Source organism: Battus philenor, unplaced genomic scaffold (genome assembly GCF_028537555.1).
Source record: "Battus philenor isolate CCGP_79_NKW_IND1 unplaced genomic scaffold, ilBatPhil1.0.hap1 SCAF_14, whole genome shotgun sequence".
Taxonomy (NCBI): domain Eukaryota; kingdom Metazoa; phylum Arthropoda; class Insecta; order Lepidoptera; family Papilionidae; genus Battus; species Battus philenor.
In genome coordinates, this window is record NW_027181676.1 from 11,105,951 (window position 1) to 11,120,711 (window position 14,761).

General features: G+C 30.7%; 2 protein-coding genes across 2 annotated transcripts in view; both read left to right on the forward strand.

Moving 5' to 3' along the window:
* The window catches only part of LOC137918418 (Kv channel-interacting protein 4), a 184,529-nt gene extending 174,679 nt beyond the window's left edge, over positions 1 to 9,850 (forward strand). Inside the window, exons 3-5 of the mRNA XM_068761219.1 lie at positions 7,710 to 7,783; positions 8,544 to 8,756; positions 9,594 to 9,850. Of these exons, the coding sequence (XP_068617320.1) occupies positions 7,710 to 7,783; positions 8,544 to 8,756; positions 9,594 to 9,704 (398 nt within the window). The 3' untranslated portion in view covers positions 9,705 to 9,850. The remainder of the gene's footprint in view (positions 1 to 7,709; positions 7,784 to 8,543; positions 8,757 to 9,593) is intronic.
* On the forward strand, positions 5,285 to 7,305 carry Sumo (Small ubiquitin like modifier). The gene is made up of 3 exons (XM_068777806.1): positions 5,285 to 5,448; positions 5,592 to 5,708; positions 6,765 to 7,305. Exons 1-3 carry the CDS (start codon positions 5,431 to 5,433, stop codon positions 6,897 to 6,899), a joined length of 270 nt encoding a protein of 89 aa, XP_068633907.1. The 5' UTR covers positions 5,285 to 5,430; the 3' UTR covers positions 6,900 to 7,305.
* Positions 9,851 to 14,761: the final 4,911 nt, after the last annotated feature.

Sequence of the window (14,761 nt, forward strand, 5' to 3'; positions counted from 1 at the left end):
ATACCACATCGTGATCGCCAACCTGTCTGCCAAGCGCGGCGATTATATTAGATCCCTCCCCTCCCCAGATATCTATGGGCAGTAACGACAACGACTTGCAATTAAGTTTTTACATTGTAAGTTATATCATGAACTATACACTGAAAATAATAATTTTTTAATGTATAAACTGTTTTAATTATACAAAACTTATTATTTAACGACTTTCAATGTTGCTATTAATTTTCTCTTTACTTTAGCACACCTTTTAAAAGGATTGACACTTTAGATTTTTATAGCTAGTCGAAAAACTTAAATTCAATTACTTATACAGAAAATGATTCATATGTCATCCATTAAAGTATTCCATCAATATATCGTGCGGTCATATACTCGTATAAGAGAATTCTTCATTTTGTTTTAACAGTTAAAAATAGTTTTCAATTTTAATTAAAGATGACTAGACATCAAAAAAAGAAGTAACAAATTTAAATTTTTTATAAAAATGAATTTAGTCCATATATAAAAACAATACAGTAATTAAAACAGTGGACATTTGAATTATACTGGTTATTAAATTTAACATTCAACTTTTTTTACTTTTTTTTTGTTATTTTATCCTATCCTTAGTCAACCCCATTGTGTCCCTCGTACATTTTTACTACTTAAACTATTTAATAATAAAATTTAAACCATTTAAAAATCATTTCGTAGACAAGTCGCCAATCTGCATAATAATCTAGCCATTTCTGCTTTAAGTTTTGATAAAATAGGTTGCGCGGTACCTACATCGTACAGATAACATTTCAGATGCCTCAACATTGACTCTCTTTCGATTAGTATTTTACATATTCCATCAAAACATGATGTATATTCTCTTCAAAATACACAAACTACAGTTAACTTTCAAAAACTTAAGTTTAAATATATTCTGTAATTACATAGCCTTTTATTTAGACTTTTATAGTAATTCTAGTATTTTAGGTTTTTCTATTTTTTGCAGGTCCGTTTGCCAGTCGGCAGAGGCCTACTCTAGCCTTTTTCATTCACATCTATTGTTTACTACTGCTGGGTTTTCCGGTCTTCTTTTGTTCAGCAGGAGAGTGGTTCGAGAAGAATAGCCTGTCATACTGATGATTCCTTATTTTAACCATACTGAACAAAAATCAACAATAGCTTTATTCAATTCAATTTTACCTTACATTTTCGTATCACAGCCATACATCGTCCGTTTTATTACTAAATACCAAAGGGTGTCAATTTTTAATGATGCAGCAATTTACGCTGCGTTAGATGGATATCAATTTGATCTCCTCTATATTCGACGAACGGGTGAGCGCTAACCACTTAATTTTAACAAAGCTTTATTAAAAACTAACATGATAGTCATCTTTACACTTTATAATTTATATTATAATTTACGAACTTTATTTATACATAAGACGATAAGTAGATAATTTAATTTAGAATTTATTATTTATATGCCGGAGAAAAATTGCAGTAGTGTTTTTAAGAAACAAGGTGATCAACACTTCTAGTATCGTTGTTTCGACCCGGGGGATGTACCATAATAGCCACGCTTAGCAGGCGGGTTGGCGATCTCATTGTGGTATTATGTTACGCAGAGGACACTGCTGCCCATTCTCTGGAAACTTGTGTGTGGGTAGTAGCTATATATACATAATACTATATAATTAATTCACAAAGTGTGAATTATATAAGGTTGTATACAGAGAATCGAACCTGAGATCGATCGCGAGTTTCAGTCCCCTGCCTCTGGGGAACGACTCCTCTCGTAACACTAACATTATTTCGTGAAATACAACAATCAATACTGCAGAGTTTGGAAGGTTTTACTTATACTTGATTAACAGCGTAATAACGTCCTTAGAGACCTGTCATAAATATTTTTTAAACACACACACTGATGCCTAGGTGGCATTTGCAAATTTCGTAAATTCGCGGCGGCAAGATACAGAAGACGCCCAGCCTAAAACCTCTTTCAAGGTAGCGAAACTCGAGTGCTCTCGGGGGAGCCGCTGTTACATTTTACTATTTCACTTGATTGATAGGCCTCCGAGCTCTTAGACCGCATCGGCGCACAAGAAATCCATGAGATACTCGAACATTGCAACGTTTTAATCTCTTTTTTGCAATCTATGTATCATTATTTCACTTACAGTAATTATTTTTTAACAATTACGCGATTTTACAACACGGTAATGCCGGTACATATAAATATGCTACCTTATGCACTGTCTAAATACACAGGTGTAATAAAATCGCGATCTCTTAAACAAAAATTTATTTCGTTAAAATTGTAAAGCGGAGTAATTTTAAGATTTCCAATGTATATATGAATATAATTATTTCATTAACTTAGCAGTAATAGTTATGTAAGAACAATTTTTCTAACACCTAAGACATTAGATCAAATATAAATTCGTAAATTATTAACTGCTATTTTGTAACTATATAAATTTGCAATACACCTATCCCCCGATTTACACGGTTGATGCGTTCCTGAGAAAAACGTGTAAATCGAAAATTAAATATTTTCAAGTCAAACCGTGTAAATCGAAAAGCTTGCAGAAAATACATAATTTTGCTATTTAACAGTTGTGATTTTTTTCAATATTTTTATGTGTACACAGAAATAAAAATAAAATACATTGACAATTGTTAAAATATTTAGTATATTAAACGCTGTTTTTTTATTTAATTACAATACATTAAACAGAAGAACAAAAAACAAAACCAGGTGTTTTATTATCCTTTATCACTGTCAGAAATTACTCTCATTCTTTTTTCGGAAACGGTTTTCGGTTCGAATTCACTTTCATCACTAGAAGTTATTTGTGCCGAATAGATGTTTGAAGCAGAAATATTTACACCATGAGAGATGGTAACAAAATTGGTTATTAAAACAAAAAAAACTTATTTGGAAAACCGTGTAAAAGCGAAAACGTGTAAAACAAGTACCGTGTAAATCGGGGGATAGGTGTATATCAACATTTTAAAACAAACAAAATAAATAAATCCACTCGGGAATTAGCCCCCAAAACTGTTATACTTGTCAAAATCAAAGTACACAAATTCTTCAAATGAAAAATTATCAGATTCCTGATTATATTAATATTTAAAAGAAGTAAATCTTAGAAAATCGATAATTCTTTTTTACTCTAAAATGAAGAGACCGAGCTTCACTTGATGGTAAGTGCGCCCCTAACATGCCGTCCCAACGTCAGGATATGCACCTCACATCAAGCCCCGGCGGTCTCGATGCACATTTCATGTACCACTCACTTACATGACAAGGAGGCCACGTCCGCCTAACCCGCGTTCAAGCGAGGGCGGTCCGGAGAGGCCCATGTCTCTCCCAACCGCCGAGTAGTCCTCGCTTCGTCCTACATACACTCCACCCACTACATTTTACACCGACACAGGTATAGTTTTCCACGTGTATACGTCTTCGTTGTAACTGGGTTACGATCGCCAGCATAAAATTTTTTAGTCCGTAGACCTCAGTTTCCACGGGCTCAATTTCGATAAAGCTGCACAAAGCCTAGATCGGCTAGCAGCATAACTTCAAATACATCACAAGCAAGCCCTGATATGAAAAACTGTATTAGAAAAATATTACACGAAAAAAATATTCTGCACAACTATAGTCATCATATTAAGACATTTTAATAGGTCTCTTAAAGCCAATAATTCTACTAGCTACAATGCTTTAAAATTAAAACTTAACAATTCTTACTTAATAACCAAAAATATTAAGAGCAAATATTTATGCGTTAAACTACCTCTAGGAACAAAGATCAGTCGTAAGATCAGTCGTAGTAAGTAAATTCGTTCTCTATATGAAAGGTACCCTCAGTACCTTGTTAAAAATTTATTTTTTCTAATCCAAACACTAAAGTTTAAAGCTCAATTTTAAATATTGTCTACGGCCTAATTAAATATTGACACAATAGTAATGTGTGTAAGAAAACGCTTAATGAAAAAAATACTTAGACAACATTACTGCACAGATAGACCATCGGATACAACTTATTGGAATACAAAATCTTAAAAATAGAGAAATGAAAATTTCTAACCTGAATTTTGTTTTTTTTTTTAATTTACAAAAAACATTCACAAAATCTCATAACAGCCGTTAAATTTAAAATATTCGTAATCGTTAATAAAAAAAATTATCCATGTTTCCTTATTCCTCTAATAAAAGTATAAATGTTACCTGCAACTTATGTAGTAGGTAATATCGGGAGGACCAAAACTAGTCAATTAAACAAAACGACGGTTATAGTCAAGAACTTTCTTCTAAATGTCAGGTGTATTCAGGCTCTCTTATCTTCCACTGCTTACCACAAGATAAGCTGTCTGTTTTATGATTTTATTTTTTGTGGAACATCCTTGTGGTTGTAAATTATAATTATAAATTGGTTGTAGTAGTGTTTGGTCGTCACAATCAGTGAGAGCATCCCTATTCAAAACTACCTTCTCTTATTAAAACTTTCACCTAAAGACGAAATGACGACTGATAAATAATATTTATTAAAAAAAATTAGCTCTACACAACCACACTATACACACTACACTTACACAATTTAATCTAAATCAAACAGCAGTATTGATACAAATGTACAAGTACAAAATAAAATTTATGTTACTTCAGTTGGATAAAAGTTGAGACCAGTACAAAATCATATATTTCATTACACTATCAATACTATTTTACTATATTTGTAAAACTTCTTAAATTTTAAGTCAGTTACAAAATTACAAAAAGAACCCTTATTGTGTATCTTAAAGACTTTCTATTGACATATTTATTATAGTTATCTTGGCCGAAATTTTAATGTACAACACTAAAGACTCGATATAAATTATATCGATAAGACCCATCCCTATTACAGGAAGTCAATGTTTGTAGTGTTGGCAAAAAGTAATGGAAAAAGTGCCCAATTTTGATTTTGAAACAATTTTGAATGCTATTTTATTACCTTTTCATTGAAAAGTGATGGAAAATTCTCAATGTTATTTATATTTAATGTATTAAATCTTAGAACCGTTAAAAATGACAAGTTGTCAAGTATGCAAAAAAAATTTTTTTTGCTTCATTTGATAAATACTTATTACAACACAGTTTCGAAAACTGTAAACTTTATATTCTGTCTTATATTATACAAATTATAATGTCGTTTTCAAATAGTAAAAATGAACTAACAGAAGTTCTAGATTCACTGCGCAGAAGCGCGCGATTGCGCCGTTTTTAAGCGTGTGTCGGTTGGCAGCACTGTTCTGTATCCTCCAAGCCACTTTGCCGGTCGCCATTACCACGCCACCGGATCGAGTCTGTCATAGTGCATGGTTTATGTGTAAACTATTAAACATTTTAAAGTTCTTTGTTATTGTGTTAATAGTTCACCATAATAAATAAATATCAAAATGGCAGATGAAAAAAAGGTACCAATACTTCTGTATTATCAGATAATTTTTATAACGTTAGTTTGTAACAGACATGGCGCTTTGCATGAAATGTGGTTATTATTCCTGTAGAGTATTAAGACTTAGTGTTTTCTGCAGTATTTGATTTCGATATTTTTCAGGGTGAAAGCGAACACATCAACTTGAAAGTGTTAGGACAGGATAATGCTATTGTCCAGTTCAAAATCAAAAAACACACACCGCTGAGGAAACTCATGAATGCATATTGTGATAGAGCCGTATGTATACTATTATTAATACTTTTATCACTAGCGAAATACAATGTTACTATTAATAAATTTATACTGGTAAAGATACCCTTTCTATGCCTGAAAAAAAGAAAACATATTGTTTAAAGTAGGGCGACAAAAGATGTACATATCTAAGTATTGTTTTACTTTTAAAGTAATAGAACTTCATAAAGCTTTGTATATTATATATTAATTTCATTAATTGTCAACTGTCTACAAAAATACACAGTATCAATTTATCATATTACACTTTGTATTGTAGAACCATCAGTCTAAGATACATCAAATTAACCTTCAAGGGTTTTAGTTTGGTGGTTGCCGCAGTGGCTAGCGAAAATACGTCCAAATCAATAAAAAAAAAAACTTATTTAAACATATTATGTGGCTTGCGAAGATGTTACTTAAAAACAATTTTCTTTGTACAAGCTTATCATCATTTTGGATATACATTGATGTAATAATTATGAAAAGTGGAAGCATCATAACTGTTTGAATATTTTGCAGCCTATCATGAATAATAATAAAATTTGCAATTGTAAATTAAATATACTGTATTTATGTCCAATCTGATGCTACAAAAAAAAATTAATAACTATTGCATAAATACAATTACATAGTGAAATGGTTTTAAGTACTTCAAAATGACCTCATTCCAACCTTTTATTGATTTATATCATGTTTTTGTAGAGTAAACCAACTTCATGGATCTCTATAACCAAGTTATAATGATTAAAGTTGTCATTGATATCAGGATGAAGTTTACAAAATATGAAAGAAACTATTTAATTATGTAAACAAAAATTACAATCAATGGAAGGTATTTTAATACACTGCAATAACCATGAGCCAGTAGGCAGATGCAGTGTGGGTAGACCCCACACTTAGTAGATCAGCTACTTAGTTAAGATTGCAGGATTTCACTTGATGTGAGCAGTGCAAGACTGATCCTTGTGGCTATCCTCAGGGGAGGTCTACACTTTGTAGTGAGTGTCTATCAGCTGACATGATTGTTGAAATGCATTTAAATATACTTGTTGATTTCAGGGACTATCAATGCAAGTGGTAAGATTTCGATTTGATGGACAGCCCATTAATGAAAATGATACACCAACATCACTGGAGATGGAAGAAGGAGACACAATAGAAGTCTACCAGCAACAGACCGGAGGGCGTCATTAGTGTTTTTAATATGTTAAGGAACAGTGTCTGTGGAAACTTCCACAGTGTGACCCATCTCAAAATAACATTAAGTTAATTTTTGTAACACCATTTGTAACTGAATGTCAGAATGTATAAGAATGTTTCAGGTGTACAATAACACTTCCAAAACAGTTTTGTGTTATTGTGCATTCTGTAACTTATTTAGTAATTTAGGTGGAAATTTAAGGTAAACCAAATGTTCTAAGTAACTTCTACAATTATTCCATTGTGATAACTTAGAAGACGTCTCTATAGAATCAGTCAGTATTTTGAATGCTGAAGTACTAAGACATTTCCAGATTTTTTTTATGTGGTAAATGTAATTTATTGGACACGAGTCCATCCTATTGTCAGCTTAATGTACCTTTCTGAAATAAAGTAAATGTAATAATCAAAATGTTTTTTTTTACATTTCCTATATATGAGTCATTGTAATGACTATTTCAAATATTTCTGCCATATGTATAAATGTAACTGATTGCAATTAAAATTTTTCCTATGGTTGATTTGATTACTTCTTTTTATTAAAATAATTTAAAAATAAGTTATTTAACCATTTAGAAATTTAAATATCGAGTCATGGGTATAATAATAATTAACTTTTTCTATTTCTATGAAACTGCTTGGCGATAATGGTTTTAATAACTCTGGGGGGAAATTAAAAAAAAATATCCATTCATCTATATATTAAATATAAAAATAAATTATACAAATATATGAAAGCTTTTAAGCAAAGCTGTGACTATTAACATTATGAATCTGAAAAACCACTTTGTTTTTGTATTACAGCAAACACCGCTCAGTATGCTCATTATGTTTTTAACACTTTGGATCAAGATAGAAGTGGATTGTTGAGTTTTGAGGTAATTAAAAATAAAGTAATAAATCAATTTTTTTCACTGTAACTAAGTTTTACAATAGTTAGCTATAAATTTGCAACCATTGGATGGTACCACAATAAAACCGTTATTGTAGGAACTAAATATGTGCAAGTCCCTAAAATTATACTACCCTCATACCACAATCAGGGTCACCCACAAGTTCTTAAATAATTCCAACCACTATCATTTACATACATATATAACGTTTATCGTACATTTACGGGTTAATATCAGAAAATGCACTGATTCTTATTTTATTATTAATGTAAGACGTAGTTATGAAAGGCTTCATAAGTAGGCTCAGTCACCCAGAGAGCTATGCACGGAGTTTCGCTACGAAATCAAATTCGAAATAAAGATATCCCCACTACAACCAAGGTGACCGACGTAGCTCGAAAAATTGCCCGTCTGAAGAGGCGGTGAGCGAGGCAGATCGCTCGTGACACAACAAAAAAGGCTGTCCCGTGCTTATGCACATTTTGCCATTAGGATTACGGCTCTGAAGGATTACTCGGTCTAGAATAGAAAACACGAATCGCAAGTAATTTCAAACTTGATCCGAATTATTTATTAAAATTAATTTTGGTACCACAAAATCAAAATGTATCTATTAATAAAAAAATTGTTACAAATAACAAAAGAGACCAAACGCCAAAACGAGTTGTCTTTTTATTAAGGAGCACAAATAAACATAAATAACGGATAAATATTAAGCTCGTTAAAAATGATTGTAATGTTTTAGGAGTTCGTAACCGGTCTGTCAATATTATCAAGGGGAACATTAGAAGAGAAATTACGATGGACTTTTTCGCTTTACGACATAAATGGTGATGGCTTCATAACTAAAGAAGAAATGACCGAAATTGTGACAGCTATTTATGATCTTATGGGTAAAATTGTGGAGCCCATGATAGACGACGACGCAGTACGTGAGAAAGTAGAACGCCTGTTTCAGGTAAGAAACAAGACCAATATTAAGGTTTCAAAATTTTTGTCAAAAAACAGTTCTATTTAAAAATTATAGACTAATTTTGAAATAATGCACCGTATAAAATATCTTCAGTTATATTAATGTATACACGCATACAACTTTTACTCAGAATCAGAAATATATAGAATTATATGAACATGGATGGCATTCCGCCTCTACTGTAAATATAATCGATATCGATTATATTTACAGTGAAAAGTGTAAAGAAATATATAAACAAAAATTAGCATGATGGTAATATATAAACACGGAGCTAACATAATTTTTATTTTTTTTATCGAATCTGACAGTGTTATACTATTAAGATAATTTTTGTCTTTAAATAACCTATTTTTTGTTAAAGCTAAAATTTTATTTTAGAATTCATTTATACAATATTTTTAAAACATCGATTTTTGTTCTTATCGATTATTATTTTATGTAAACGATTTTTATTAGTCTCTCTTTTTAAATTATTTAGTTTAAAATAAATCGCTATTAAGATTTATTTTTAAGTAATGCTTATATAAATTACACTTTTAAGTATATATTTTTGTGAACAGCGCCATCTGTAGTTTTAAAGACTATATATATATATATGTATAATAGTCTAATTTTTGCTTGTAGTTTTATTTTACTTTTATTTTAGTCAAAGCATGCCTTGAAACATTTGGGATAATGGTTTCGGTTATACTTCTTATTTAAACCGAAAGTTAAGTTAAGACATGCTAGTTTTATAATTTGGTTTGAAAAACTATTAGGTTATCGGTTTAACTTTATTATGCGGGTCGTACATAATGAATGTTCTTTTTTTATTTTCAGAAAATGGACTTAAACCGTGATGGTGTGTTAACACTTGATGAGTTTCTCGACTGTTGCCTCCGCGACGAAGATATCACTCGCTCTATGGGAGTATTCGACAGCAACTTCTGACGGGGCCCCGATGGCGGGAGACCCGTTTCTCGTCACGCTCCATAATTTATTTTCAAGACATCTTGCTGTCTTCGTTGCAAAATATTGACGTAGACTGCCGAAAGTCTATATAATACTTTAAACGTTACTTGTGTAAAAATAAGAAACACTCGTAAAAATAAGAACAATAATATTTAAATTAAACTGAAATATATCTTGTCTATGCACGTTTCATAAAGCATTTAATTTCTGTTGCGAACATTCTGACATATACGTGAAAAATCTAAAAACATAACAAGTTTGCATTAAAATTATACAATATTAAGGATTGAATATTGATTGTTATCAATTAACTTTTGGGAGTCGAAAGTGGAGTAATATTTAATAAAATACATGTGTAGCTTACTGACTTTAGCATCTGTGTTTTGTCTATTAATAACGTTTATCTGATGAAATTGGTGTTTAGATGCAGTCCTATGTATAACATAATTAGAATAGCTCTGAATAAATATATATTCCATTTACGGCTTCAAATTTTATAACCTGAAATGTTGTCATTTATAATAATCATTCAAAATATTAATACGTGACTCTGATTAGTGTTACAAATTAGATCTTGTATTTTAAAAATGCATGCTGCATTATGTTCAATATTCAAATACCAACTCCTTTAAATTACACACCCGACACTTTTAATTCGAGAAAGTAATCTGTTTTTAAATTCTTAAACAAAAGTATAGATTGGCTATTAAGATTTTTTTAACATTTCATCTATTATACTCTAATGTCTCTAAAAATTTTTCACTTCATTTTTAAATTGTTCCGGCCATTTTAAATAGAATATATAGAGGTAATGTATTCATTTAAGATATATTTATAGTTTTTTTTTTTATACAGCATACCAATTTGCAGTCAATATGAGGAATAAAATATACAATGGGTTAATCACAAACACTGCCATTGCCTCAAATTCAAATTTTAATTTGTCTTGAAAATAATTTTGAAATAGATAAAGAAAATAAAATCAAGTTTTCAGTTTCAAATTTAAGTAAATATAAAAACCTGTGAAAGACACATGAATATACTATTACTGTTTATAAGGCCATTTCCTATTTAAGTCTTTTAGAATTTTAATTGATTCATGGCCTTCAAAAACTACATAAACCATTTTAACCAAAACTATAGATTTTATAGATGAAAATCATGTTTGTAAATATTTTACTGTGTATATACTCCATACATTTTATAGAATTAAATGTATATTTTCATAGTCGATGTTAAAAGGAACCAAATAACTAGATGACATAAAATTTTATATTATAAAATCTGAAAAAATTAAATGTGTTTTGCTATCACACGTTAAATACAAATTGTACAATGTGATCAAAAAGTAAGGTGAATTTGTATATAAAATGTAAATTCTTTATTTATTCTTCCAAATCAATTTCATCCCCTTCAAAGTAATCCCCATCCGATAAAACACACTTTTGCCAACGCTTTCTCCAGTCCTCAAAACAGTTCGAATAGTCTTTTTCAGGTATAGCTTTTAAGACTTTCTTCAATTCGGTTTTTATCTCCTCCATTGTGTCAAATTGGCATCTCTGCATTGGCCTTTTGAGTTTGCTGAATAGCCAGAAGTCGTATGGAGCCAAATCAGGCGAATATGGCGGTTGCGGAACAATATGAGTCGAATTTTTGGCAAAAAAGTCGCGAAGAATTAATGCAGTATGGCATGATGTATTATCGTGATGAAGGAACCAAGAGTTGTTCGCCCATAATTCCGGCCGTTTCAGACGAATTGCGTCATGTAATCGGCGCATGACGCTCAAATAATATTCTTTGTCAATAGTTTGGTCCGGCGGAAGGAATTCATAATGCACCACACCATGATAATCAAAGAAAACTGTCAACATGACCTTAATTTTCCATCGACTTTTCCGTGGTCTTTTCGGTCTTGCTACACCTTTTGTGGGATGTTCGCTAGATTGGTCAGTGGTTTCAGAGTCGTATCCGTAAATCCAAGTCTCGTCTCCAGTAATGATACATTTCAAGTAGTCCTGATAGTCAGAAAGCAAAGTTTCACACACATTAACGCGATGGTTTTTTTCTAAAAAATTAAGCGATTTTGGTACTAATCGAGATTTGACACGTTTGAGACACAAAACATCCTTTAAAATAGTTTGGGATGAGCCAAATGATATTCCGACACTATCAGCGAGGTCTCTTATTGTTAATCGACGATTTTCAAGCACCAAATCTTTGATTTTTTGGACGTGCCCCTCGTCGGTCGACGTTGGTGGTCATCCCGAACGTGGTACGTCTTCAACGCTTTCTCGACCCGCTTTAAACTCATTGTACCACTTATAAACGTTTTTTTGAGCCATAGTCTGATTACCAAAGGCCTTCCGCAACATTTTTAACGTGTTCGCACAAGAATATTCGTTCCGCAAACAAAATTTGATGCAAGTTCTTTGCTCAACAAAATCAACCATTATAAAAATCAAAAAATTCACTTTTAGCTGTGTACAAAAGCACAACTCAGAGATAATTAAACCTTTTGACTGACGCTTGGCAAATGCTATAGACATTCCTACCAACCTAGGAAAAAAATTTACCTACCTTCCTTTTGTCCGGGAGTTTTAAATGACAATTTCATCTTACTTTATTGTCACAATTGAGTGAATGCTGTGTGACTAAGGTAATGAAATGTTAATGAATTAGTGTTTTTTCGAAGAATGGCCGTTATGTAAACGATATTTTTTTTTATTTGTTGTCAGTCGAGCTTACATAGAGAAGTAATTTGTGTGTCTTCCCAATAAAATATTTTTCATCATAAATATTACACGCTTATCCTGATTATTGCCGTGATACTCAACAAGGGGTACGGTTATTTCTGCTACATGGTAATATATTTATTTAATTAATTAAACATAATTTAACAGTTATATTAGAAAATTCTTCAAATCTTTCTAATCGTTAATTTTTATTAAATATGAGTTAACTTTCTTTTGCAAATTAATGAGAATAATGAGTTTTTAAATTCTGCATTTCTTGTTTTATTAGCAGTAATGTTTTTATTATTTCTATGAAGTCCATTTTAAAAAAAAGTTATTAAACTAGTGCCAAAACGTTTTTTTAAATAATATGTGTGTGTGATAATAAAATGTATGCGTCTAACAAAATCAGCAAATTTGATAAAAAAAATATTTAATTGTACTTAATTTAAAGGCGAAAAATTTGCTTTTAAACTTGTGCTGTATTTAAGCTTATAATACAACAACTTAATCGGAATTCATGATTTAAATGAGAATTAAATTTTCTCTTGTAGTACTTATTTTATTAGTACGGCTAAGGAATTTAAAAAGCTTACAACTTATATATGCTTTGTTTTACAAAACTCAAAAATGTATGTATCAAACTTAAATATATTTCTTTTATTGGCATATTAGGCCTAGTAGATTAGCATCAATGGGCATTTCTACTTATGGTCCACTGTTGTAATCTAAATTACAGGTACGTACTTGGTGTTAGCTAATTTAGTGTATTATGTATACATCATTGTCTTAGCAAGCTATCGACATAGAACTTAACCGGTGTTTCCGAAATAATACATGATTGTCTTTATTATTGCACGTAATAGAATATATGGGAAACCATATAAAGGGGATTTTTTTCAAGTGATAATGTAGAAATAAGTAATAGAAAAACAATTAAAACTCAAGTTTATAGTTTTGGAAATTTATAGTTGGTTTAAATTTTTGTTTCCATGGAAGCTGTGACTTGCAATATTCTTTCCCTTTGCATTTTTATATTTGCCTTTGTAATATTTTTTAAATTGGTAGGACAAAATAATTACATACCAACATTTAACAATTCAAAGATACACGCACACTAATATGATTTGAGTTGCCAGCAATAAAGCTTTAAAAGTCTTTGTTGGAAAATGTTAGCTTTAAAAATTAAATGCAAATAATAATTAAAAATGCATTATTTTATATAGTAGCTACAACACTAGACGGGCTATTTATCGCTAAAAACGTGCCGTCTATCGTAGCCCGTTGACAATTGTCTGGTAGGGATGTAGCTAGTATGTTGCAATATGGTTTCTGAAATTGAGAACCCGTGTAGAGCATTTGTTAAAAATGTATACACGAGTGGAGCATAGCCAATACATATAATTCTGTATAATTGCTATAAAATTCAAGGATAATTTATGTGGTAGACGGAAACATGAATGATTACTAGAGATCGGACAATCGGATGAAAATGTATAACATATAGTTTTAACCTATAAATTACAAGTATTTGATAATTTAATAATGCCACCAAAATTAACATTGTTACATACTAATATAAAAGGTCAAATTGCAATTTGAATGTCAAGCTATTATGCGCTATATTAAAATAAGGGAAAATTCGAAATAACAGATCAATAATTAGATTTAGGAATATAGGGAGACATTTATCCCTATATTCCTAAATCTAATTTAAAATTATAGACGTAATTTCAACGTGTTAGAAAAATAAAAGGCTTTATCGTCACATTTAAATAATCAAGAATAGTTATTCGTATCCTAGGATTTATCCGCTGCTAAATTTGCTTTCCATAATAACCCAACGCTTCTGGTGCATACATCGGAGCTTCCGTTCTCTGATAATAATTCTTGTTTACCAAAATCACTAGTTTCGATTTTTGCATTTAATCTAAATTCTTTTTTTTCCCACAATTAACAGAAATCTTGTAAAAGACTTCCAATTAATAGGACTCTCACTGGTTATTCGTAACATGCTAAATCGTTAATAATAATCGATATTCATAATGTCACTAATATTATAAAGGTTCGATACATTTTATTTAAAACTAAAACTATTATTTTATCTAATTAATAAATAAATACTACTGCTTAAAACATTTGACGTTATTTAAGTTCAAACGACTTTACCTCAAGTAAAATAAAATATTTGGAATCTTTTCTGACAGATTATCCACGCAGTAATATGTTCTTGGTTTAATTGCATAAGAATTACATATCAGATATAATTCGTTTTAGAATGTATTGCTAATAGAACGTAGAGCT